Source organism: Hermetia illucens, chromosome 6 (genome assembly GCF_905115235.1).
Source record: "Hermetia illucens chromosome 6, iHerIll2.2.curated.20191125, whole genome shotgun sequence".
NCBI classification, from domain to species: Eukaryota; Metazoa; Arthropoda; class Insecta; order Diptera; family Stratiomyidae; genus Hermetia; species Hermetia illucens.
This window is the reverse complement of record NC_051854.1, coordinates 83,684,508-83,712,143: the sequence shown is the minus strand read 5'-3', so window position 1 is coordinate 83,712,143 and position 27,636 is coordinate 83,684,508. Positions and strand designations below refer to the sequence as shown.

Genomic DNA, 27,636 nt, shown 5'->3' with positions numbered 1-27,636 from the left:
TAATAAATACATATTTTTTCAAAAAAGATTATGTTTTATTTTTGTTAACAATTAGGTAACTAAGCTGAAAAACATCCGATAATTAAGATTTTGCATAGAATCTGCAGCGCGTCTAATAATATGGCCAAGGACTGTAGTGGCAGCCTCTTAATTTTTTTCAGATTTTTCGGTGAAACTCCCTAGAATTACGTAGCATATAACAATGGAGAAAGAGTGCCGGTTTTTCAGAAAATGATGGGGTGAATCGAAGCACTTCGTCAGAAACCGAAAGCGAGGGTCAGGGATTTATGGCAATAAAGTAAGTTCTGACGATGGAGAATGGCTTTCGACGGATTTGTCTGCTGACAAATTCCTATTTCAGTAAAGTGTTGATGTGAACGATACATTAAAATGTGAAGCGAGTAGAACTCCGTTTCGTTGATTATCATTCAAAATGTTTTTCCATAAGTTCGGGAATTATTTTGACTTTCTCTTTGTGGATGATTTCAGATCATGCAAGTAATCTGTTTTTCACTTATTTGTCCTTAAACATTGAACCGTGGCTATTTTTGCGTGATTTTTATATTAAATCAAATTTGTTTTTCTCTCTAGACAATATCTTCCTGCTTAGGCACTCTGGATGTAAACAATCGATCATAACGTCTAGCGAAAACTTCATGTGGCGCTACAAGTGCATTTTAAATAAATCGCCAATGCTCTACGTTGACGACATATGGTTGGGTCTCATATGTATGAAATCACAGATATCAAGGATGCCTTCACTTGAAAACATCTGTTACTGCGCAAATTGCTAAATTTAGACGAATTTATGTACCAAAACTAGACTCGCTTCCGATGTAAAGTAAGCAGAAAAAGCGGAGAAAAAACGAGAAAACGGAACACCATAACATTTACTTAAAATATGATTAAATCTAGCACACCCTCTTCACCTTCCGTGTACTGGCGAAATTTCCCATTGTTCATGAAATCCAATTAAAACTGAATAAATGGTAACCGAAATTTTATGAAATATAACCGAGGATCGCACTACACTGCACGATAAATGTAAAGTTTTTTGTTTAACTTCAAAATATTATATAAATATAAACAAATAAATAATATTAAATTGATTTAAACAAATAGACGTTTACACACGAATGCAATGCTTATCATTCAATTTTGACACTGTCCACATTAAATCTTATTTTCATTTCAAAAAAGATTTTCACTACGACGCAATGCTTGCAAATGCGTTTGTAAAACTGATTGAACTGAGTGCCAAATGAATGGAACACCACGAATAATTTGCTAGACTTTTTTGCTCCTATTCAGTATTGAATTGAATGTACTGCATTGGAAAAATATACAGAATGAGTTGGGGTTTATAACAAAAGATGGGATGAGTTTATGAACAATTAAAAAGGTGCCCCAGAAAATGATACAAGCAAATAGATCCCATGTGGTCTGGTCTATCTACGCAAGGCAGCGTTTGGCTTGATGAATTCCTGGTTGTGAATGGAGTCAATTGGAAAAGGATTGGGAACATTGAGACGCCCGCGATATTAGCTAATGTCTTGCGAATTTCAGCCGATCAAAGAGTTATTTTAAATTAAATGCACACAGCATGTTGAGGTCGAGTGAGTAAGCACATTGCCGGGTGGACATATAAACTCAATTAAGAAAATTCCTCCCTTAAATAGACGAAGCAAATTCAGTGCTCATTTTCGACTTCATCAAGCACTGGCCAACAACTACTGTAAGAAATTCAAAGGAGGTTTAAACTGGACGGTGCAGTTGAGCATTACGGACAAACCGCATATATCGGCCCGATAAAATCTTTTCATGACAAGATAAAATGATATCAAAACGAGAAAGCGAATGTTGTGTTCAATTTCCGTATGATGTAGCCAGTTCGGATACATAGTCTCGCTGAGATGATGCATTATTGTATCATCCGACAATTGGATTTTGCAATAAAGCCGCAGCGAATTAAAAGATATCATCTTGACTGTTGCCGTGTGTTGCGAAAAGAACGATAAGCACATTGTGCTAATTATTTGTGAACTGTGCAGGAACGGCTATGGAACATTATTTTCGGCAAAGCGAATTATAAGTGAGTTTTTAAGTACCAAACACACGAAGGTAAACATTGGTTGAATATCAATTGAGTTTGTTTGATATTTGGTTTCTCTCTTTTGCATCAAGATTTGATAATTATGGTTTTGCTCCTTATTTGCTATTATTAGGTGACAAAGAGGAATGCATGCGTCAGGGTATGATTAATGAATACACAGAGGTTGAATACTGCTCAGCCACATGTTATCTAGTACATGCTAAAGAATTGAGACTCCGAAGTACATTAAACACACCATATGTACTCGTAAAACTTTCTATTGTGTCGAGTGAAAAATAGCACGACTAAAACATATTACATCAAGTGGAGAATTGTCAACATGCTTTCACGTGTTGAGTAGTAAGTTTTGCTGATTCGCCTTGTTGCATATGACATCGTATATTCCGCGTTTTCTATCTCTTTTACTGAAAGAAGACAATTTGTTTAGCTGGAATTCCTTCTGAACTTATCTTTATATAGCCAACTAGCTTCTGTGCTTTCTAGGTTCCTTCCTTTGAAAAATGTTTGCTTTGAAGCTTAGTGCCCCATGGTTCTAAAGGCTATGTCGCTTTGATCCCTCGTGATGTGCAGCTCGGCGACGATGCAAACAGTTGTAATCTGTAAAACTCGAGTCTAAGGAAAACATTTTAATTTTAAAATATCCATTATAGTGATTCTGTGACGACTTTCAGTTACATATAAACCTCATTAACGTTCACGTCCCTACAGAGACGAAGAAGTATACCTTCTACGAGGCAATCGAATGAACCTTCGAAGCTTGTCCAAGTATGATATCAAAATTATACTTGGAGATGCGTGGGGACGGAACTCATATTCAGGCGATACGTCGGCTCTCATAGATTTCATAAAAACACCACTGAAAACGAACTGGCGTTTATCCAACTGGCAGTGTCGCATGAAATGGTTGTTGGAAGTACCCCAACCAAATCAATCACATGCTAATCGAACCCCACTTCTCAGCCTTCATTAATGTCAGAGCATATAATGTTCTGGACTAAAAACAAGGCATAGAATCCCCTCTGATAATCAAGTCATAGTGAATACCGAAGCCTTTCACAAGAGAGCCCTCCGTAATACCTACAGTCGCGGCCAATGAAATGTGGACAAGCTAAGGTACTTTATTTTACAGGTAGTAAATTTTTCATCATCATCATCGCTCCATCTCAGGCAGGGTCTGCCTCGTCTTCTTTTTATACCATAGATATTGCCCTTGTAGAATTTCCGGATTGGCTGGCTGTACGGATTAAGTGACCCGCCCACCGTAACCTATTGAGCTGGATTTTATCCACAACCTGACGATCATGGTATTGCTCATAGATTTCGTCGTTATGTAGGCTACGGAATCGCCCATCCTCCGGATTTTTTAGGTTGGATAGTTTCCGAAAATGAGTCTTGTCTCACTTTAAGTGCGTACATTTTGACTCCTTTCTCACGCACTTTGCAATTTGCTCCAAAGCTAATGCCAGTTTCGGAAAGTACAAATTAAGATCTTTCATTTGATACCCTGCACGACAATATCCGGTGAAAAAAAATTTTGAACAACAAACCCAATGACGTGGCGGACGACGCTGAACACAAGTTTTTCTCTTGCGAAAGGTGGGACGGCTTTCGTCAGCGGCTTTATGCAGACATAGGAGAGCTATTTCGAATGTTGTTAATTTGATTGACAGTTGCCACTACCAGTGCTCTCCGTGGCGGAGTAGGCAGTGATTTTTGAAATAATAATTCGAGTTCACACGGATGCCTTTCGGGTTGTGCAATGCGGCGGAAACTTTCCAAAGGTTCATTCACGCGGTCCTGCGAAACTTCGACTTCTGCTTCGTATATTTGGATGATGTTTTGGTCGCTTCTTCCTTAGAGTCTGAGCCCTTAGCCCATCTCGAGTGCATTTTTCAATGTCTCCTTGAGGCCGGTTTAGTCCTAAACGTTGATAAATGCAAGTTTCTCCAAACATAGGTGAGATTCATTTCCCCTGACGGAATACAGCCCGACCCAGACAAGGTGCAACCAATTACAAGTTTTCCGCGTCCGAAAACTGTAAAGGATTTCCAGAGGTTCTTGGGCATGTTAAACTCCTATCGTCGTTTCCTGCTCAAGGCCGCCCAAAACCAGTCCGTTTTGAATGCGTACTTGTCTGGCCCCAAAACAAAGGACACCCGAGAGATTGTGTGGTCTGAAAAGGCTGTCCGCGCGTTTGAAAAACCCCGCCAACAACTGGCTGATGCTACACTCTTGGCATTTCCTCGACAAGATGCACCCCTAGCCGTTTTTGTTGATGCCTCTGCCTCTCGCAGTAGGTGCTGTTATTCACCAAAAGGTGAACCAAGTCTGGCAGCTGTTGAGCTTCTTCTCCAGACAGTTAAACCCCGCTCAACGGAACTAAAGGACCTACGATCGACAACTGAGCATTAAGTACTTCCGCTTCTCCTTAGAAGGCAGGCCGTTCATAGTGTTCACGGACCATAAGCCTCTCACATATGCTTTGAAACAAAAGCCCGACAAAGCGTCCCCTCGTCCGCTTCGACACCTGAGCTTTATAAGTTAGTTCACGTCCGACATACAGCGACAGTTGCCTTTGCGAGAGTCGCACGGTTACAGGTATTGTCTTACGCCGCGTTTTACGCGGTTGTCTGAGGCAATACCTCTGAAGGACATTACGGCGCAATCTTGTGCTTAAGGGGGTCACCCCGTGTGTCGGGTTGGAGAAATCGAATTTTTTTTGCATGAATTGTATCTATATATATTGGAGAATATGTGGGCAAAGGGATTTTCTGATATTCCGAGTCGTTCAGAAATTACAGGGTTAAACAGGTAAGGAGTTTGTAGCCGCGGCTAGAGTACTTGATGAGAAAGAGCATCGAATCTTCTTTTACCTGTTAGTTTTTTACCTGAGCCTTATAAATTCGAACACAGGTATACAGTCTGTTACATAAGAGCGTGGTCACTGTTACACGTAGATAAAAAATCAGAGCGTCCTGTTTCTTTTTCTATGACATAGAGGGCACCTCAGTCTTTCATGCTTTTTGTAAAAAGTCAGCTCTCTGTCAAATTTAGTCTTCAATTGAGTGGTCTTTCGAAATGAGTGCTGTTTACGCCTCTCGCTTTGAGGCAATTTTTCTATGTTTGCATGAAAAAGGACCCAAATTAACGCAAAGTACTGCTGCGAAATATATGGGAAAGTCGAAGTACTTCGTTAGCAAATGGATAAATCGCTATAAAAAGGTCGGTAACGTTGATGATTTTCCTGATCGCGGAAGTGCAAGCAAAGTCTCAAAAAAAGACGAAAAAAAGATTCTCGCATTGTTCTCCAAAGATCCAACTTTGACTTTACGTGGAGCTGCTGTGAAATTGAAAGCAAAAGGTGTTGACATATCTTACGGAACGATTCGCAGGCACTTGCTTGCCAATAAACTGAAATATCGCAGTACTTTGGAAAAACCAATGTTGAGTGCAAAACACGTTGAAAAATGAATGGAATGGGCGAAGGAAAACTTGGACCGCGATTGGAGCAACGTAATTTTTTCTGTTGAATCCTCCTTTTGGGCATTTCCGAGCATCAAACACGCGTGGACAACCTCCACTAGTAGGATGCTTCAACGGACTGTTAAACACCCCGTCAAGGTCCATGTTTGGGTGGCTTCTCAAACAAAGGTTTCGGTACTTTGTTCTTATTTACCGAGAATTTAAATGCCGAAAAAATGAATAAAATATATCAAAAGGCTTTGTTACCATCTGCTAAGCAATGGTATATCAAGAAAAATGAAAGCTGGATCCTTCAAGAGGACAACGATCCGAAACATCGGAGTCGAGCGTGTAGCGAGTGGAAGACGCAAAACGGAGTTGTCACTTTATATTGGCCATCTCAGTCACCGGATGCAAACCCCATGGAAAATGTGTGGGCTCTGATGAAAATGCAGCTTCGCAGACGCAAGCCATGTAATTTAGATCAACTTTCTCGACAAATTCGGAAAGTTTGGAGGTCTTTTCCGGTAGAATATGCAGAAAAACTAGTGGAAAGTATGCCCCGACGATGCCAGGCCATAATTGACAATGCAGGAAATTGGGCTTGCTACTGAGGTATTTGCATTGAGTATTGACGACCAAATTATCAATAAATTTGGGAATTTTCGAAAAATCAATTGTTGTTATTATTTAACAGTGACCACGCTCTTATGTAACAGACTGTAAATATAAAAATTTGGAAAACCAATCAATTGTCTAAACTTATTTGCTGTTTGGAATAAAAAGGATAATCCAGTCTAGAGTGAGCACTGAAAGGCTTTCAAGCTATACTCAGTTATATTTTGTTGTAAGTATTGTGCTGTTTGTGTGTTCAGTGATTTTTTTTTAAATGGATCTTACGAAGGGAGATCGCTTTACCGTTCAACGTCATGCTCGCACTAAAAAACGAGTATTTCATGGGAATCGATACTTATCAGAGAAGAAAAAGGACTTCGCATCAAAATCAGCAAAGAAATTTTTAGCAAGCATGAACATGGTTGTGCCAATTGCGACAAGTTTTGTATATTGGATTTTGCTGGAGTTTTCTCCGGTATTTCTGCAAATTACTGCAAATAATAAAATATACGTGGTAGTGAAAAACGAATGCGTAAGACATGTCGAGAAAAGAATGGGAACGCGACTTAGAAATGCAAAGAAGAATCACAAAGGCATTGGTGGAAAAGGAGCTGGAAAACTTACTGATGAGGTTATTAACGACCTCGCTACATTTTTTGGGCTAGCTATTCGTCGACATGCAAATTCGGTAGAAGGTATGAAGCAAGAAATTTGGGCAACTTTCTTCCATAAATGGTCGACAGACGAACATCCTCAGCATCAAAATTGTCCAGCAGGCGAGGGCAGTTGGTGCAAATGGCGCAAAGCGGAAGCTAAAGGAGAACTGGATAGCTTCCGCTACGAGAAGGCACCTTTGACTGAAGAAGTTCAAATAGTCATCAAACCAATCTACGAAGATTTGTCACGAGATGATCTCTTGAACAGATGTTTAGGAGCAGAGACCCGGAATAACAAAGAGTTGTTAAATGCATTGATCTGGACTTTCGCTCCTAAACACCTTCATTCTAGGGCCAAGGACGTAGAAATAGCCACTTTTCTGGCTGTAATTATTTTAAATGAAGGATTCAATGGCATTCTCCAAATCCTAGTGACAATGGGATGTCAAGTTGGTCACATATGTCAGGTTTATGCCGACTGCCGTAATGAAGCGCGAATTTGGCGGTCCGAACGACGATCGACTGACCTCGCTAAAAGAGCCAGAATTGAAACCAGAGAGCAACAATCGCCCTTACAAGACTTTTTTGAAGAAACGGAGGGTGCTCTCTATGGACCAGGTATAGCAGATTAATGGTGACTTAAAATATTACTGTTGCTAATCACATTTAAATATTCAAATGCGTTTTTCTCGAAACTGCATCTTGAAAATCGGCTGCCACCATAGCTCAAAATTTATCCAATCAAATTCTTTGAAATTTCCACGACTTCTTTAATACATATTTCTACGGTCCGCAAACTAGGATGATTGCAATCGGACAGGTCGTTTTTTTTTTATTCATAAAAAAAGCCTTAAAAAAACACCAAAATCCAAAAAATTAAGTTTAAAAGCCCACCAAAAATTTACCTTTTAATATTTTCTAATTATCCTAGTTTGCGGACCGTGGAGTATTGTCCACATTAAAATGCCGTTTAGTTTTTTTCCCTCAGATAAACACAGCGCCCTCCAGCGTGGCAGAAGAAAACACCTTTTTTTGGAGATGGGTGCATAAATTAACACGTATTCCGAAAATTAGCCATGAAATCAAGCTGAAAAATTTATCACATATACTAGAGATATCAACAAACATATGGTGAAAAAAACACGTTTCTATCTTTATCCAGTCCTTCAAAATAATTTTTCAAAAAAAGGCAAAAAAACGGCCTTCACACGGGATGATTCCCTTAAGCCCTCTGTCGAGAGTGGATCCCTCGCTTTGGCGTTCCTGCAGTGATCATCACTAACTAGGGAATGCAATTTGAGTCTACCCTTTCTCGGAGTCCGGCAAACTCCTAGGATTCAAACGCAACCGAACTACGGGTAACCACCCGCAATCCAATGGGATGCTAGAACGTTAGCACCGGACGCTGAAAGCGCGATGGACCGCGATGACCCGTGCTGGACTCAGATCTTGTCTCTCGTCCTACGAACAACCTGCCGAGAGGAATTTGCTGGCAGCCCCGTGGACCTGGCATACGGGGAGAAGTCAAGGCTCCGGTCTTCGGCAAGAGATCGGGTCTCACAGACTCGGGATTGCTGCGTCTGCTGAGAGATCATCTCCGCCGCATTAGAGCCACCCCTCCCATACGACACTCGTCCGCACCTGCCCGCGCGCCCAAGGAGCTGGACACGTGCACGGACGTCCTGGTCAGGACGTATGCTGTCCGGAAGCCGCTGCAGCCTCCATACGAAGGCCTGTTCTGTGTTCTCGAGCGAGGAGAGTATTTCTTCCAGCTCCAGACCGGGGGACATAAAAAGGCTGTCTCCTTATCCAGGCTAAAGCCCGTTTGCGCCCCAAATCAACGTCGCGTTCACTTCGCCATAGGTTTCATCTGGGGGCGGAGTGATGTGGCGCAGCGGAGTTAACAACATTCGAAATTTATTTCGATTGACAGTTGCCACCACCGGTGTTCTCTGAGGCGAAGTAGGCCGTGATTTTCGATATAATAATTGAATTTAAAAAATTAATTTTGACATTCTCAATTAAGAAAAGAGTTGATACAAAGTTCTGTAGTTTCTCGTCAACTTTATGTAATAAAATTATTTAAATTATGAAATTAAATAAACTTTTTATGATTGACTTCCCTCTGCGGTTTTAACCCATAAACAACAAGTTTGTAGCCTTTATAAAAGAGTTTTGCGAAATCTAGAAGCGTGGTACGGTCGAAGGCATATTTATCGCTACCAAGCTGTACTCCTGGGGAAACGGTTTGACGAATCGCGTTGCATTAAAGACTTGCGGAAAGCTCAAGATTTAATCGAAACTCTTTCTAGACAACATTGTCACAGGGATGTTGAAGGGCGTTGGCAGCTGGAGTCTTGTTGCACATTATGTTCGGGTTCTTCTTATTGCGAAGATGATTGAACTCGACGGGCGGAGGGACCGGATGACGGGGGGTTCCCTGACCTAACAACTCCCTTGATCCTTCTTCCCTCTCATTGGTGAAAAGGATTCCCCACGGAAGTGTTTAATTGATAGTTCGACAACGTATTCCCAAAAAAAGAGACTCTATTTCAGTTTACAAAAACTGTTTCCGCTCGAAACGTCTTATCATAGGGTCAAAGCTGTACAAGACAATAATCTTGCCAGTCCTCATTTATTCCTCGGAGACTTGGTGGCGTTTGAGAGAAGAATCCTCTGAACAAATTTTGGCCCCCTGTATGAGGATGGACGACTCCGTAGCCTGCATAAGCACGAATTTCATGAGCGATACCATGACCGTCTGGTTGTGGATAAAATCCGGCTCAATAGGTTGCATTTAATCCGTATGGATAAGGATGATCCCACCCGAAAAGTCTGTAAGGGCAATATCTATGGTAGAAGAAGACGAGGTAGATCCTGCCTGAGATGCAGCGATGGCGTCGTAGGCTGGGACGCCAGACAGCTTTTAGGGATATCGAATTGGTGGACATCGGTGCAAAACCGGAATGTCTGGAATTTTTTATTAAGGCAGGCCTGTTCTAGGCGTTGTTGATGTTTCGATAGCAATCAGTTTATGGGTTGCTAGTCCATAGATTTCTATCCCTTTTAGTCGTCTTTTACGACAAACAAGGAAGATTTTGAGTGCATTCTTAAATTCCAAGCCACAAGGTAACAGTTAGGATCATCACGGAGAAGTGGAGGGTGCCACATCGCGCGATCGTAGGTGAAATGTATTTTCGATCTTGGTAAATCCCCCTCGTTCGGTCAATAATATACGACAATATACAGCCTATCAACAGTTGTTGACTTCAGTTAGGTCTGATTGCTCACCTTTTTCAGTTTTTGAGGACTTCATTCCTTAAAGTGTGGAGAGGTATTGCAAACTTAAGGAAATCCAAGGAAATGTACTGAGCTCTTCAATGAATATTGGGACTCGGATGTGAATGTTGCAATTGGCAACGAACAAGGTAATTGACAAAGTACAATATTCGCGTGAACCTTACAATAAGCAACAAACAATACAAAAACCTTTCCACAAGGAGTCGGAAATACGTCGATGTTTGTGTTGTTATTCAATCTAAAAATAGCACGAGCCTACTGAAAGGCTGTCTCCTTTAATCAAGACACCCCCATTCCATCATGTGAGTAATTTCACTGGAAGGTAAATCCCCCCATCAAGTGTCAAACCAGCAAAAAACGTATTGCATGCCGCAATGCTCGATAAAGCTGAAGGATTGAAGCACTTTGAAAGGACTCCATGCGTGTAAGTGTTCCTCGCTAATTGCACCAGCAACTTTTTGTATAATGCTCTCAGGTCAAGTTTAATTGATACTCCAGCGATATTGATGCCGACATTGACACTGAACACGTAAATACCGTCAACAGTGAGCCAAATGTTCGAGGAGCGAAGTGTAAGATGCCTACCCCGCAGGGAGGTATTTGTCAGCTGTTTATGGCTCTTGCTTCGGGCAGAATCGTTGACTCACAACATTGATTTATCCCGGGAGCAATTGGAAGGGTTCATGGAATTTCGCACGGAGCTAAAGGTCCAGGTGTGGGGCTAGAAATGAAGTACGCAATTCGATGAAAAGCTGATGCAAAATCCATAATCCAATGCGGAAAATGACTACTCGTTGGGTAACAATCAGAACTAAGGTTTCATGACACAAAATTGGGGAACTTCTTACCCGAACTTGTTATTCTACTGAAAGTCCTGTGGCTCTGTTCACTTCGGATTGCCTTTACGCCGGGTATATTTCAACCACGTCTCACTTACTAGATATTGTGCTACAAGTTCCAAACGAATATTCACAGACCCCGCACGACCATTTTGAGTGAATTCGCGAGACAACTGGCAAAAGTACTGTTCGGCGTAAATCAACCGGGCGCCTGGGTTCCGGCACATGCGACCTGGAAATCCCTTCCTCCTTGCAATGCGCAAGACAAGGCATCGGCAATTTCCCTCCAAAATTCAATTCAAATCGACAAGACCGTTTCACTCCACTGTCCATCGAATTGTAACAATTTATGAGGAATTAAAAATAATTCAGAACTTACCGTGACAACGGTGTTTTCCGTGAGTTCCTTGAGCGCTTGACGGACAACGGTTTCATCGGTCACTGCGGATTCTGTTTCCATTGTTTATGGGCGGTTATCACTGAAGTTCACTGCGATTAGTCTGATTTGATGCGATTTCACAGATTTTAATCCAATTCACTGCGGTTAGCACTTTCTTTTCGTGGTAAATACACAAGAAACATCGAAAACAAATCCGTTGAGCACTAGAAATTGATTTTCGAAGCGTAGACAGGGCCGACAACATCATCTGATTGGAATGACATATGGTGCACTGAAGCACCATCTAGCTTAGGATGGCTGCGAACTGTATAGGAATGTAGGAGACTGTTGTGTTCGATTTTCTAATGGCGAAATTGAATCGATTTCTGAATTTTCGAAAGTTTCTTAGGAATGCGTATATTTAAATGTTTACATTTCTAATCAGAGGAGGTAAGAGTTACTGTAGTGTAGAGCATTAGCCGACAGAATGTTGTTTAATTACATTCTTTGTTTGCAAAACCAAACCTTATTCAAATCAGTTCAATGCCTGTCTGTCTCTTTATTAAGGTTTTCTGTGCAACAAAACCTTATTAGAATCGAGTTGATGCCTGTCTGTCTTTTTTTTTATGGATGGAAGTGGAAATCTTACAAAGACACTGCCGCATCAGGTTATGGCAGCGTATGGTATTCTCACCCACTAAAACCATCCCCCACTTTCTCCTTTTTTCTTCCCCGCGGAACCGTCGCAAAGCATTACTTCGCGGGGTGGACTGCGCTTTAAGGGGGTCATCCCGTGTGTCGGGTTGGAGAAATCGATTCTTTTTTGCATGAATTGTATCTATATATAGTGGAGAATATGTGGGCAAAGCGATTTTCCGGTATTCCGAGTCGTTCAGAAATTACAGTGTTAAACAGGTAAGGAGTTTGCAGCCGCGGCTAGAGTACTCGATGAGAAAGAGCATCGACTCTTTTTTTACCTGTTAGTTTTTTACCTGAGCCTTATAAATGCGAACACAGGTATAAATATAAAAAGATGGAAAATCAATCAATTGTCTAAACTTATTTGCAGTTTGGAATAAAAAGGATAATCCAGTTTAGAGTGAGGACAGAAAGGCTTTCAAGCTATACTCAGTTATATTTTGTTGTAAGTATTGTGCTGTTTGTGTGTTCAGTGATTTTTTTAAATGGATCGTACGAAGGGAGATCGCTTTAACGTTCAATGTTATGCTCGCACTAAAAAACGAGTATTGGGAATCGATCCTTATCAGAGAAGAAAAAGGACTTCGCATCAACATCAGCAAAGAAACTTTTAGCAAGCATGAACATGGATGTGCCAATTGCGACAAGTTTTGCATATAGTATATTGGATTTTGCTGGAATTTTCTCCGGTAATTCTGCAAATAATAAAATATACGTAGTAGTAAAAAAGGAATGCGTAGGGCATGGCGAGAAAAGAATGGGAACGCGCCTTAGAAATGCAAAGAAGAATCACAAAGGCATTGGTGGAAAAGGGGCTGGAAAACTTACTGATAAGGTTATTAACCACCTCACTACATTTTTTGGGCTAGCTATTCGTCGACACGCAAATTCGATAGAAGAAATGAAGCAAGAAATTTGGGCAACTTTCTTCCATAAATGTTCTACAGACGAAAATCCTCAGCATCAAAATTGTCCAGCAGGCGAGGACAGTTGGTGCAAATGGCGCAAAGCGGAAACTAAAGGAGAACTGGATAGTTTCCACCACGAGAAGGCATCTTTGACTGAAGAAGTTCAAACAGTCATCAAATCAATCTATGAAGATTTGTCACGAGATGATCTCTTGAACAGATGTTTAGGAGCAGAGACCCGGAATAACAAAGAGTTGTTAAATGCATTGATCTGGACTTTCGCTCCTAAACACCTTCATTCTAGGGCCAAGGACGTAGAAATAGCCACTTTTCTGGCTGTAATTATTTTAAATGAAGGATTCAATGGCATTCTCCAAATCCTAGTGACAATGGGATGTCAAGTTGGTCACATATATCAGGTTTATGCCGACCGCCGTAATGAAGCGCGAATTTGGCGGTCCGAACGACGATCGACTGACCCCGCTAAAAGAGCCAGAATTGAAACCAGAGAGCAACAATCGGCCTTACAAGACTTTTTTGAAGAAACAGAGGATGCTCTCTATGGACCAGGTATAGCAGATTAATGGTGAGTTAAAATGTTACTGTTGATAATCACATTTAAATTTTCAAATGCGTTTTTCACGAAACTGTATCTTGAAAATCGGCTGCCACCATAGCTCAAAATTTATCCAATCAAATTCTTTGAAATTTCCACGACTTCTTTAATACATATTTCTACGGTCCGCAAACTAGGATAATTGCAATCGGACTGGTCGTTTTTTTTATTCATAAAAAAAGCCGTAAAAAAACACCAAGATCCAAAAAATTAAGTTTAAAAGTCCACCAAAAATTTACCTTTCAATATTTTCTAATTATCCTAGTTTCCGGACCGTGGAATATTGTCCACATTAAAATGCCGTTTAGTTTTTTCTCCTCAGATGAACACAGCGCCAGCGTGGCAGCAGAAAAACACCTTTTATTGGAGATGGGTGCATAAATTGACACGTATTCCGAAAACTAGCTATGATATCAAACTGAAAAATTTATCACATATACTAGAGATATCAATCAACATATGGTGAAAAAATCACGTTTCTGTCTTTATCCAGTCCTCCAAAATAATTTTTCAAAAGAAGGCAAAAAAACGGCCTTCACACGGGACGACCCCTTTAAGTGATCAAGCCTTCCGTTCTTCGCATCCTCTTTGCGCACTCCGCTCTTCCAAGTTCCTCTTGTATTCTTTGATTGCGGAGTTCACCGCACACCAGTTTTCCTCCAACTTCACGATTTCCCCGACGATGTTATCTCGTTGGCATGGTGCTCCAAGCTCAAATTACGACACCACCTACAATCCCCTCTGACATTTAGGTGAGAGTGAATACTGAAGCCATCCACAACACAGCCTTCCGCGACACTTATAAGAGGGAAATGGATGCCGCAATAACCGCAGTCAACAGAGGCCCCGGAGATGAAGCATCAACAAATGATCTTCACAACCACCTGAAGAACGTTATCATTGATACGGCCACAAAGATACTTGGCCCCAGTTACAAAAAAAAAAGTCGGAACGACTGGTGTGACGATAAATGTAAGCTAGCAACGGAATGGAAGAATGCTGCATACCGAATAATGTTGCATTCCCAAAGGCCGCGAGCACGCGGGGAGACTTATCACGAACTCCGTCGAGCGGAAAAGCGACTTCACAGATGGAAAAAGGAAGCCTGAGAGAACCAGTAGGTCTGTGAATTCGAAAAGTATAGGGAGCAACCGCACCAGGCGCACACGTTTTCCGAACAAGTAAGCAGGATGAAGCCTTACACACGTCGATGTTCATCCTCCCGAGACAAATACGAAAATTTGATTTCCAACAAAATGGGCATATTGGAGCAATTGATTGAGTACTTTCATGAACTACTGAACAACCAGAACATCGGCGAGTTGGAGGTCCCGCCAGCTGAAGGCGACGGATAAATACTGCCACCACCAAGTATAGAAGAAACAGTCCATGCAATTCATCGGCTTAAAAATAATAATTCGCCAGGAGCCAATGGAATTAAACCCGAATTGGTAATACATATATGGAGACGACCAATTACACCAACTGGTTCATCAACCTGTGCTCAAGGTGTAGGACAGCTAATCAATGCCTGACGACCGGTAAAGAGGCATTATCTGTGTCATACATAAAAAGGGAGATATCGCACAGTGCAGCAATTATAGAGGTATTACGTTGCTGAGTACCATCTATAAGATATTTCCGCTATCTTGGTAGGCCGGATAGCCCTATACACTCAGAATATCATTGGCTCATACCAAATTCACTCCAAGTAAAACAGTAACAGATCAGATTTTCTCTACGCGGCAAGCGACGGAAAAACTGTTGGAATATGGACATTAGTTGGATAATCTTTTCATCGATTTTAAGACCACCTATGATAGGATGGCCAGGGTAAAACTGTACACGGCCATCAGAGAATTCGATAGGCTGACCCTGACCAATGTGCGAAGCCAGATAAAAGCAGTCAGAATCATTCTCAAGACCATTCGACATCAACAACGGTCTAAGACAAGGGGATGCCCTATCATGCGTCCTCTTCAACCTGGTCCTCGAGAAAGTGATCCGTGATGCTGATGTAAATGCAAGAGGTACGATTCTCTATAAGTCCACCTAACTGCTGGCTTATGCCGACGATATCGACATTATGGGAGGAACGACCCAAGACGTACAAACTGCCTTTATCCAGATCGAGCAGGCTGCGATTGGCGCAAGATGTTGGGTTGCATATCAATGAAGGCAAGACAAAGTACATGGTGGCAACGTCAGCACCAAAAATCAACCAGCCAACAACATCAAACCGCATTGGTCAAACGGGAAAAATAAAGATTGGAGGCTACAACTTTGAGACTGTTGATAATTTCTTCTATCCAGGGTAAAAAATCACAACCGATAACAGCTACGATGATGAAATCCGCGCACGGTTGTTGGCAACCAACAGAGTCTATTTTAGCTTACAAAAACTGTTCCACTCGAAACGTCTCACCATATGGTCAACGCTCTTACTGTGCAAGACAACAATCTTGTCAGTCGTTATGTATTACTCGGAGACTTCGGTTTTTAGCAAAAAATTGCCGCATTTGAGAGAAGAATCCTTCGAAGAATTTTTGGCCCCCTACATGAGGATGGACGATTCCGTAGGCTACATAACAACGAAATCTATGAGGGATACCATGACCGTCAGGTTGTGGATAAAAATCGGCTCAATAGGTTACGGTGGGCGTGTCACTTAATCCGTATGGATGGGGATGATCCAGCCCGGAAAGGCTATAAGGGCAATATCTATGGTAGAAAAAGAAGACGAGGCAGACCCTGCCTGAGATGGAACGATGGCGTAGGTCAGGACGCCAGGCAGGCCTAGAGCGGATACCGGTTGTTGCGCCGTTATTATGGAAGAATCATTATATTCTCCATTCAAAGGCAGCTAATATTGTAGAGTGGTTATGATCCGATCGATTGGCGAACATTGTAGTGGTTAAAAAAAATCAAGAGCTTTTATCTTTCGTGATCACTAGTTTAGAGGACGAAAAGGCCTGCAAAACTGCATATGGTTTGGAGGAGAGGGGGGGGGGGGGGGTCTAGAAGCGGAAGAAGTGGTCGAAAAATGACGGAATCTTTTGGAGAAGTTTGAACACTTATATCTCGACAACAGCGAGGGTTTGAGGAAAAGAAGGAAAAATTGTGATCACTAGTTTAGAGAAGAAAGACGCAAGGAAAACGGTTGGACGAATCGAATGGAGGCTCTACTAAGAGAAGAGAAGAAACTCGTATCTCTTTAAATTTGACAATCTGAATATACGGAATGATGTTGGTGAGCACCAACAGGAAACAAATTTGCATGTAATATGTATGTAAATTGCGAAGCAGGTTATTTTGACGCGAACGTTTCGACATCGGGTAATAATTTTTCACTAATAATTTTTCTCAAATTGCATCTGTTATTTGAGTTCATATCGCCTTGATGATGGGGACCGGGATAGCCTTTTGAATTTACATGTCTCAGCAGAATTTCTGGTTCATACACTTTCAGCTCGGTTTTAGCGGTTGGCCTCTTAGTCAGAGTTTCATCGGGGTTGTGGTTACGACCAAGCGGACAAAGAGATCTTCAGGTCTCACACATGAAGTTGAAGAAATTCCTACCTCATATCCTAGCGTAGTACTGGAGCTGGATTTCTTCCACCGAATCTGCTGTTCAACAACGTATGCATTCCCATGGGGTCTCTCTGACTTAATGGCTTGAAGGAATACCGTGTCAAGCCAGTAGGAATATTATGCAAACTTCGGACAACTAGCATCAGCAGAACTTGGTCCTTTCTTTTATATTATTGGAGTAATCGATTTTCAAGTAGGAGGATGTTTCATCGTCATACGATGTTCATCTGGAATTTGGAAAATATGGTCGTAGACAGATTCAAATTTAGGTATTTCCTGTTAAGTCCTTGAGTGTTTTACGTAGGTCCCTGTCGTGGAGACTTAATCCTACGGTCTTCTTAAGACTCGGGTTGATTTTGTGACTACAATCAAAGCCCCGCTGAGACAAGCAACAATGGTACCAGTCTATACCAAGTGCATGGCTTAGCATTCATACTGGTGGATGCAAGACCTACCTAAATCTCTACCGAACTAAGGAGTACGGCACCCGTGTTGAAACGCAACATCACGCCGAGGCCCGAAGGTCTCTCCTTGTTTGAGCATAACCAGAACCCCCATAAAACTCCTACTAGGGGGCCTACCGCAAATAACCTAGCTGTACTCACATACAACGGAAGTGCACCCATGGTACCAGTATACCCCTGGTAAGGTTTCGTGGCCAATTACCACTTCAGATGAGTCCCCGTGCAGACTGGGGTCTGATCGCCCTAATTAGGCCTTTTGAGCATTCGCCTACGGCATCACGGTCGGCAAACCAAAGTGAGTACAGCGTCTCCCGGTGCCACCACTATGGAGGTTTTCCTCGACCACTTGGTTTTGGTTTGGCCGACAGGGTTGCCCGCTCCGTCTTCCTCACTGCCATCTCTGAGCACCAGGTATTTCCTATTATAAAAACACTGCGCTCTGACAAAATGAGCAGAAAGAAATAAGGAAATAAAGAAGAAGGAAAGTATAGGTTTGTTTTTCGGTTTTACCCTATGGATTGGGAGAGAGTATTCCTAGAGTATTACAACTACAACTCTCCAGCCCCTTAAAGTTATCTATATTTATTCAGTATTGAACCCAATTTAAAATTCGCCTTTTCTATTCAATGCCTTCAGAACTTTCTCCAAGGATAATAAACCACTAATCAGATTCCCCTTCCATTATTTTCTAACCAAGATTAAGTGGGGAGTCTTTTCAAAATGCGAATAATACGGAGAAAGACCAAAATTTCAGATCATCGTGTTGAAAACTACAGAAAACAATTATCCTTTAAAATAAATTAATTTAATAATTACTGAGCGCAAATAGAGAAGCCATAATGCCTTAGGAAGCAAGCTTAATCCTTAAAGAAGGAAGCAAATAGGAGAAACATGGGAAGTGTACGAACAACGTGAATCTATGATCCATTCGCAACATGACGACGGCGAAAGTGGTAAGGTAGTATTCGTATATAAACTTGTGGCACTGAGCGTGTATGAATGAGTTTATATATATTTGTGTGTTTCGATAATTGATTAACGAAAATTAGATTTTCTTCTGAATAATTAAATTCCTTCGATGGTTTTCCACTAAGTGACTTGAAGAACGCCGCAACTACAGATTCACCATTCGGGAATTGTTTACTTAAAATCTGTTTTCTATGTGGTGCGCTAATTTCGAGCTGAACCCGCCTTTTGGAAGAAAAAGATAAAGAATTGACGCTCTCACTTCTTTATCCATACAAGGGGGAGAGAGGCAGTAAGAATCTATTATAATGATATATGTTTGACATAAATCTTTATATGGAGCATACTGTGATAACAACATCTATGGGCTATCGCTGTCAGTTCCTGTCAACTCACCCCACAACTTTCTGAGAAACTTTCACTCTTGCTGCACTGGTCTAATCCCGTGCAGGATGGTGACGTCCGCTTTTCTCTATAAAAGAGTTCGGCAGTCCTCTCTATGAAAAGCAAGAAAGCGCCAGGACCCGATGGTATTCCAGCAGAGGTATGCAAACTGGTATTCCAACACCGACCAGACATACTGCTCGGCGTATTCAACACTTGCCTGAAAGAGGGGGCATTTTACCTGCTCGTTGGAAGGTGGTGAGGCTTACGCTGATCAGCAAAGGGAAAGGCGACCCCGAGTTGCCGTCTTCATACCGCCCACTATGTATGCTTGACACTGCTGGAAAAGTGCTCGAATCGCTCATCAGAAGTAGACTCGATGAAGCGATACGGGTTGCCGGAGATTTATCTCCAAGGTAGTTCGATTTTAAAGCAGGGGGATCCACAGTTGATGTTGTCCTGTAAGCCATGGATGCTGTTCGACAAGCGGAGGCATATAGTCGCCGAACTCGACGGGTGGTGCTTCTCGTAACGTTTAACGTCAGAAACGCCTTTAATTTCGTAAGATGGAAAGTCATTCTAGGCACACTAGACAGTATTTTTCATGTCTTACGGATATTGAGGGATCCGAGAAAACGCTCCCTGCTCTATGAAATGCTAGAGGGTCAGAGGAGCATGGAGGTCGCGTCGGGGGTAGTACGGGGGTCCAATCTAGGACCGGACCTCTGGAACGCTACCTATGATAGTCCACTTAAACTCGACATGCCAGAAGAGTCGCGCCTTGTCGGTTATGCAGATGATGACGCGGCACTTGTCGCTGGACGCACTGTCGAACAGGCACAAAGCACACTCGACGGGTAAGCGGATGGATGACTAGTCATGGTTTCAACCTTGCACTGGAAAAAACCGAATTAGTCATCCTGACTAAAAAGAGAATTCTAATCCCTAAACGATATGGGACGTTCGGCGAGTCGATAATCGGGCCAAAACTAGTGGTTAAGTACCTCGGGCTGACTCTCGACTCAAAGATGACCTTTTTTGAGCAAATCAAAGCAACAGAGTGCAAGGCTGCGGCCGAAACTCAGCGTTACTTAGGCTAATGGCAAGTGTTAGGGGTCCTACGTCTAGCAGGCGACGTCTCCTGTTGATTTCAACGCAGTTTGTCCTGCTCTACGGTGCAGAGCTTCACGTTGCTCTTCTTGCTAAGGTGCGTCAAGCCATATTCAAGCACAAGGGAGGTGGTTGCTCATGAAGAACGGCAACGTATCCTAGACGAGTGACAACTTTCTTGGCAAACTAGAGACAGATTGACTGCGCGGCTCATCGGCAACGTAGATCCGTGGCTGAATCGGAAGCATGGCGAGACTGACTATTTTCTTACCCAGTTCTTAAGTGGGTATGGAGGTTTTCAGTCTTACCCGCACAAGATTGGAAAGGCACGATCTCAGGATTGTGTGTTTGGCAATGGAGTTGTGAATGACGCCCATCATACCTTTTTTTCTTATGGAAGGTGGGATCAGATTCGTTAGCTTCTCTATTTAAACACAGGGGATCTCTCACCAGACAACATTGTCGAGAAGATGATGAGGAGTGCCGACAGGTGGAGTCGTTTCGCCCATTACGTTCGGATCTTTCTCGTTGTTAAAAAGATAGAGCTTGACCGGTGGAGGAGCTGGACGGCAGAGGATCCCTTGAACTGGCAGTTCCCTTCCTTCTCTCCGCTATCGTTGGTGAAAGGAATTCCCTGATTTGAAGGCTCCGCAAGGCGGGAGAGTTCGGGGACTCGCCGGGAGGGTGTTTAGTTGGTAATCCGACCGGGAGAACCGGGAGTTCAACACTCTGTGCGTAAATGTATTCATTGCTTTCGAGCCTTATATAAATGTGAGTGGTACGGCCATTGAAAAAGTTACCCAAATCAATTAGTGGTGGAAGTAAACAACCGAATTACTGGCGGAACCACGTGATTGCAAGTTTGCCAGCCGCATGTTTAGGGGTAAGGGTAAGGCGGTTTTCCCAGAGGCTAGGGCTCAAATTGAAGGCACATTTGCTAACATAGGTGATGCATGAGAGTCCCAAAGAGTACATCGTCCCAGCGGGGGTACCATAGTGCTCGGTACGGAGCACCGTGCTGTGGAGTGTCATGTGTAATGGAGTACTTGTACTTCCTGCTCAGGAAGAGCAAAAGCACTCAGCGGATCTGGAGATTTACGCAACGGAGACGGTGAGGCCGGTAAAGACCTGGTTTGAAAATAATGGGAAAACAGAAGCGGTCTTGTTAACGAACTGTAGAAAGAAAATCACGTGAAGGTGGAAGTCGGTGCATATATCGTCGTCTCTAGGCTACCAGCTATCAACTACCTGGGGGTGATAATTAATGCTAAATTTAGCTTTAGGGAGCAACTAGGGTATACATCTCAAAAGGCGGCTAGTACTACTGCGTCACTTGCAAGAATGTTGTTGAATGTCGACACTGTCGGAGGTTACTTTTAGCTGGAGTGATGCGATCCATTCTGCTTTATGCGTTGCCTGTGTCGACGGTGCTGCTTGCAAAGTTTCAGAGGGGCCCACAGAACGCAGGAGTGCAGCAAAGTCAGAGTGGCATGATCTATGGAAACGTAGATGGGACAATTATCCGAAGGGTTAGTAGATGCACAGGTTTGTTCCCAACATTAAGATATGGTTTGATCGAAAACACGGTGAAACCAACTATCATATTACCTAGTTCTTCACGGGACACCATGGTTGCTACAGGCAGTATCTACACCGCTTTGGGCTGCACGATTCGGCGAATTGTCCTGTATGCAGTGTCACACCGGAGGGTCCAGAGCATGTGATGTTTCAATGTCTAAGGTTCGCAATGGAGGGAAGGTATGTGAATCAAGCGCTGGGAAGGGGTGTGAGAATAATTGCGGGAATGCTGAGGTCGAAGGTGGACTGGCTTACAGTTTCCTCCGTAATTGTAAAAATACAGTACGAGCTGATGAAGGAAGCAAGAAGGGACGAGAAGCACGCCTGCCCCAACGCAATCCCACCTCGCTAAGAAATACCTAAATGGTGGTCCCGCAGGGCTGGGACTGGAGAGACCGGGGAGGTTTTTAGTGAATGCGAACCCTCATACGTGCGTGTTCTAGCTCAGAGGCACTCGCAGCTGAGTTGGAGCGGACGTATCTTTCTAAGATTTGTACAAAGGAAAGGAAAAATATATTACCAGCTCTCTGCTTTATTGCAAGCAGGATGTTTACCAGATGGGCAGGTTCTCAGAGACAGCGTTCCACTACCTTACTGCAAAAACAGATGAGAAATTATTGAAGATGTCTGAGGGGTAGCCCATAAGGATGGTTCTCTATCTCTGGCTACGGCTCCTAGAGGGCACAAAGGTTTCCGTGCAAGTATTTAAGGATGATATAACCATTACCACGGTTTACGCAGCTCTTCTCCTCAACTAGTTTCATATCACTCCCAAAAATGGGTTCTAGCTTGGGGTCAACTCGCGGTTTGGGACTTGGAGGGCCGTTCGCTGGAGACTGATTTATTTTAAAGAAACAAACATTCAATTTTTTAGAAAAAATATTGCTTTATTTTCATAAATATTTTTCTCTTTTTTACTTTCTAACAGTTCTTTATAGGTCGTATAGAGCTACTTAAAAATTAAATAACAAGAATTTATTGGTTGACTAATACGAATTTCTCTGTTTAGAAGAAAATAGTATTTTTCCGAATTGAATAAAATATAGTTTTATGGCCTCTGTTCCTATAAGATTTTTGTTAGTACTCTAAATGTTTCTAAGTGTGTACGGATACACAGTAACTATCTTTTTGTGGTTTCATTAGTGGTTTCTCTAGATTCTGTGTGTAATTTTATACAGATGAAAACTGGTTGCTCGTTACAATCCTTATCGAGTTACACGAAGGAGTCTTAAGACGTTAAAATTTCAATTGTATATAATCTTTAAGAGTTAGTAAGGTTTCTTGATTCGAATTGCACTAGAATTGTTTTTGTAATTAGTTAGATTCATCTTATTTTTACTATGTTCTAAATAGACTCTTGTTGTGACTTGTTGCTACTATTTGAAAGTAAAAAGATAGGTTTTCAGTAACATTCATAAACGTATTTTCTCATCGTGGGTTTTGGTTGTCCAGATGCCCGATTTAATTTCCGGAGGTAGATTGGTTGTTTTCTGCTTAGGAATTGTTCGGGGACTACTAATTAAGGCAGTTAAAACACCACCAACGATACTTAATGAAGCGAATGCCGTTTGGGGCACGAGCTGTCCAAAAATCACAGTAGCACCGATAAATGGTGCAGTTAGCAGCCATATTCTGGCCCATACTATTGTCGAAAATGCACAAATTTGCTTCTTTTCCGCACTAACTAATTCGGTTGTGCATGTTGTTAAAAGTGCTAGTGTTGAAGATATGGCCGACTTGGATATCATAGCTGACAGCATCAAGAGCGCTACACGATTATTACCCTTGACTGAAATGAAAATAAAAAATAATTATTAGATTTATATCAATTTTTATTAGAGCTTTAAACAAAGGATCAGGAAAATGGAATAACGGCACTTTCAACTCTATTGCAAGCATTTACTCGAATCTATTCATCGATCAGTAGGAAGACACCTCTCGGTAGGCATAATACAAGGGTTCAAGAATAGGGAGAGAAGGTAGAATGGAGGCCGAGAAACGATTAAAGGAGCGAAGATTAAGAAGAAGAAGACTACTTGAAAGTAAAAACAAGTCGGAAAACCAGAAGCTGGGCGCTTCAGGTACGAAAGGTTTTGTGTATTTCTTAGTATGTAACATGTAATATAATATGCATATATTATGTGAGAGCATCCATTTTCGGGTGATATTGACATTCATAGTCTTGAATTTGCCATCATTCATCAGTCACCGGGTCAGAAGAGCGGTTCAGAGAGCGGGTAGGTAGAATCGACCAAGGGCAAAAAGAGCGCGCCTATAAGGAAGCCCGCAAAACCCTCAAGCTCGCCATCCAACGGGGCAAGAGGGAAAGCTTTAAGGAGCTCTGTTCGGAAGCGGACCTAAGCCCGTGGGGGAGCGCCTATACAATCCTGATGGGGGGATTCAGAAGCCGATCATCTCTGCAGATCACGTACCCTTCACTCTTGTTAAAAATTATCCAGGGGTTATTCCCCCAGCTAGAGGAGGACATAGACAGCTTCCAGCGACATCTGAACAGCACGGTAATACCGCCAGCCACCAGTGACGAGCTGCTGGAGATCTGCGTAGGGATAGGAGATAACAAAGCTCCGGGTCTGGATGGCGTTCCGAATAGGGCGCTTAAGCTTGCCGTGAAATCCAGACGGGATATGTTCGCTGAGTTGTTCGAAGCGTGTATGTCCGAGGGAATATTTCTTGCATCATGGAGACGACAGAAGTTGGTGCTATTGTCTAAGGCTGGCAAACCTCCAGGTGAGCCAACCTCCTACAGACCTATTTGTCTTTTGGACACTAGGGGCAAAATGCTAGAGTGAGTAATCTATAATAGATTACTCCCGGTTGTTGAGAGCCAGGGAGGTCTCTCAGATCGGCAGTATGGGTTCCGTAAAGCCAGATCAACCATTGATGCCATCAAAATGGTTACTGGCTTGGTCGAAGATGCAATCCACGGAAAGGGCAGTACTAGCAAATATTGCATAGTAGTGACCCTGGATGGACCTAATACGGGAATCTCTGACGATTGGTATTCCTGCTTATCTTGCAAATATTGTCAACAGCTATTTAAAAGAACGGAGGCTTTGGTATGACACCGATGACGGACCCCAGGAGTACGTTGTCTCCGCGGATGTCCCACAGGGCTCCGTACATCCGGAGGAAGGCACGGTGGTGAATTACGCGCACAATATAGCGCTGGTTGTTGTCGCAAAGCACCTGGAAGATGCTGAGTTATACTTATGCGAAGCGATCAGTGCTTTTAAGGGTTGGCTGGAGAGTTTTCGTCTGACACTTGCGGAGGAAAAAACAGAAGCGGTACTCATCACCAAGCGTCGTAAAAGAAATTTTGCCCGTATTCAAATTGGGAATCATATCATCACTTCTAAGCCTGCCATCAAATACTTGGGAGTGATGATAGACGGGAAGCTATTAGCAACACGTGCAGTACGTTGATGACAAAGCATCCGCTGCAAGTGTGGCCCTGGCAAGGATGATGCCGAACGTGTGAGGGCTATGGCATGCTTACAGGTTGCTTATAGATAGGGTAGTGTGGTCGATCCTGCTCTATGCAGCTGCAGTTTGGGGAAAGGCATTACAGGTTGCATTTAACGCTAATAAACTGAGTTCAGTCTACAGAAGAACAGTCCTAGGGGTGTGCTCGGCATTCAGGACTGTCTCAGATGATGCAGCATTCGTCTGGAATGATGCCCATTGATATCTTGGCAGATGAGATGACGAATATATATAATGCGAAGTCTATCTCACCTTTATCGCAGAAGAAGAACGCCGAAAGAGAGAGATCTCTAAATAGATGGCAAGAGCGTTGGGTACGCTCGGGAAAGGGTCGGTGGACACACAGGCTCATCCTGACGAAAGACAGCACGTTGAGATAAATTATAATCTTACGCAGTTTCTCACGGGCCATGGAGGATATCGCCAGTACCTCTTCAGGTTTAAACTAAATACTTCACCCGATTGTCCAAACTGCGATGGAGTCCCAGAGGACCCAAAGCATGTATACTTCCAATGTGCAAGGTGTATGGAGGAAAGAAAGAACCTAGAGGAGACTCTAGGAGAGGTGCTCGTAACAGCGAAACTGGTACGAAGAATGTTAGCATGTCAGGAAGACTGGGATGCAATCAACTCCATGGTCGTATTCATCCAGAGCAAACTGCGAAAGGCAGAGGAGACTAGAAAAGCGCGGCTACGTAGGGGGACCGAGCTAAAATGAGCTGACTCCGCCCTGTGATGTAATACCTCCGGTGGTTCCACGGGGCTTGGAGGGAGTCGGGGGTGGTTTTAGCGGGTGAGAATCGCACACGCTGGCGTGTCTAACCCGTGTTTTTTGAAGATTTTCACCTCCTCAGAAAAAAAAAGACAGACAGACGGATAGACAGACACAAAACCGATTTTAATAAGGTTTCGTTTTACACAGAACCTTAAAAATAGACCCTACAAGGGGTCCCTTCTGTCCGTCCTCACTTGTTCCTTCAATTTGTAACTAGATGACCTTAAACTGCTTTGCTTTCATCTATTTTGTCCGATAATGGAGATGGCAAAAGTGCGATGACCTTCCTTCGTCTGACTCTGCTTGGCTATTTTTATAAACCCAGAGCGAAGCTCCACGACTCGGAGAGGCAGGTAACAGTTAAGGTATTTCAGGGGGTTTATTTCAGGAGCAAATACTCACTCGTGAGGAGTAGGAAATTATCGAAGAACTCATCGTCATGGAGATGTGCGAGGGATGGGATAAGACGTTTGTGTTCACCGGATACGATTTTAACCAGGTCTTATAATGTTTGATTGCGCGACGGACGATATGGCGGAAGGAGCAAACCTGTCAGCATGTGCTGAGGATAATATAGCAGGGGTATACATGGTGACACTCTAGCTGACCAAAGTTGCAGCGATTAAGACGGAGAAGCTTCTGCGTCTCTTAGTCAACTTCACACGTCATTATGCAGAGTTTTTAGAAATAAGGAGGAGCGCAAAAGCAAACCCCTCACGATCCTGGTAGATGACTACTTCCTGATCGCCGTAACTTATCAGTTATTATACATATTTGGTAGCATATCTCGGAGGAATATACGGAATACCACGCCAGAAGAGGAGGATGATACACCGACTTTGCAGAAGAGCTCCAAGTACTAATCGAACCAATGACCAGTCCAAAGATAACCCAGGTAAACCTTCATTATGCAAAAGCTGCATCGGCAAGGATAACATTGAAACCCTGGGTGCACCTGAGGTGTAATGAGGAAAGCATGCAGATAAATTTGGATTCTGTTTGCCAAAAGCCAACAGCTTTCATCATTCTTAAACTAAATTTATAATATACAGTTATGAATGTCTTCTAGATTTTCTAGGAGACGAAATCCGCATCACGCTGGAATTAGTTGCTAGACTGGCCTCAGCTGAAGAAGACCTTACCACTTTTTCTCGGTTGCGACGCCAACGTCCACCATGAGACCTGGGCAAGCAGCCACACCAAGAGGTGATTATCTTCTTGAATTTAAACTTAAAATATATAAAGTGGGGAATGTGCCATTATGTGGGGAATGTGGCCATTACCAGGCAGGAGATACTAGACTAAATATAACTCTAAGAAACACTCTGACGAACAAGCTGGCCAAAATTTGGAGGGGGTGTCGGGTGCGTCTTCCATGTTGGATCACAAAATAGTCAGATTCCACATTCCGGACAATTTCGAAGTAGAAAGAAAAGTGAGGGATCCCTGGAAAACTGATTGGGGCTCCTAGACAAAGCAACTCTGTGATAACATCTAGTACCAAGAGCGGAATAGAGCCGCAAACTGCTGTGGAAGATCGCAACGGAATCGCCATTGACATATATGAGTCAGACGTTTGGGTCCATTTGCTTTTCAAAACTCATTTCCCGGAACCTTATCTTACGGTGGATGATGACAACGTTCTGTTTGACACCTCAGCAATAAATGGAAGGAAAA

General features: G+C 42.7%; 2 protein-coding genes across 6 annotated transcripts in view; both read right to left on the bottom strand.

Moving 5' to 3' along the window:
- The window catches only part of LOC119659016 (transforming acidic coiled-coil-containing protein 2), a 68,465-nt gene extending 56,972 nt beyond the window's left edge, over positions 1-11,493 (bottom strand). The window contains exon 1 of one of the 2 annotated variants that reach the window (XM_038066904.1): positions 11,365-11,493. In XM_038066904.1, the coding sequence (XP_037922832.1) occupies positions 11,365-11,445 (81 nt within the window). In that variant the 5' untranslated portion in view covers positions 11,446-11,493. Of the gene's footprint in view, positions 1-929; positions 1,189-11,364 lie in introns of those variants that run through there. The other variant, XM_038066906.1, reaches the window with a different exon arrangement.
- An 11,072-nt stretch (positions 11,494-22,565) lies between these two features.
- Positions 22,566-27,636, bottom strand: part of LOC119659993 (organic cation transporter protein-like) — a 276,402-nt gene continuing 271,331 nt past the window's right edge. For all 4 annotated transcript variants that reach the window (XM_038068368.1, XM_038068365.1, XM_038068367.1 and 1 more), the window contains one exon: positions 22,566-23,469. In XM_038068368.1, coding sequence (XP_037924296.1) covers positions 23,093-23,469 — 377 coding nt within the window. In that variant the 3' untranslated portion in view covers positions 22,566-23,092. The remainder of the gene's footprint in view (positions 23,470-27,636) is intronic.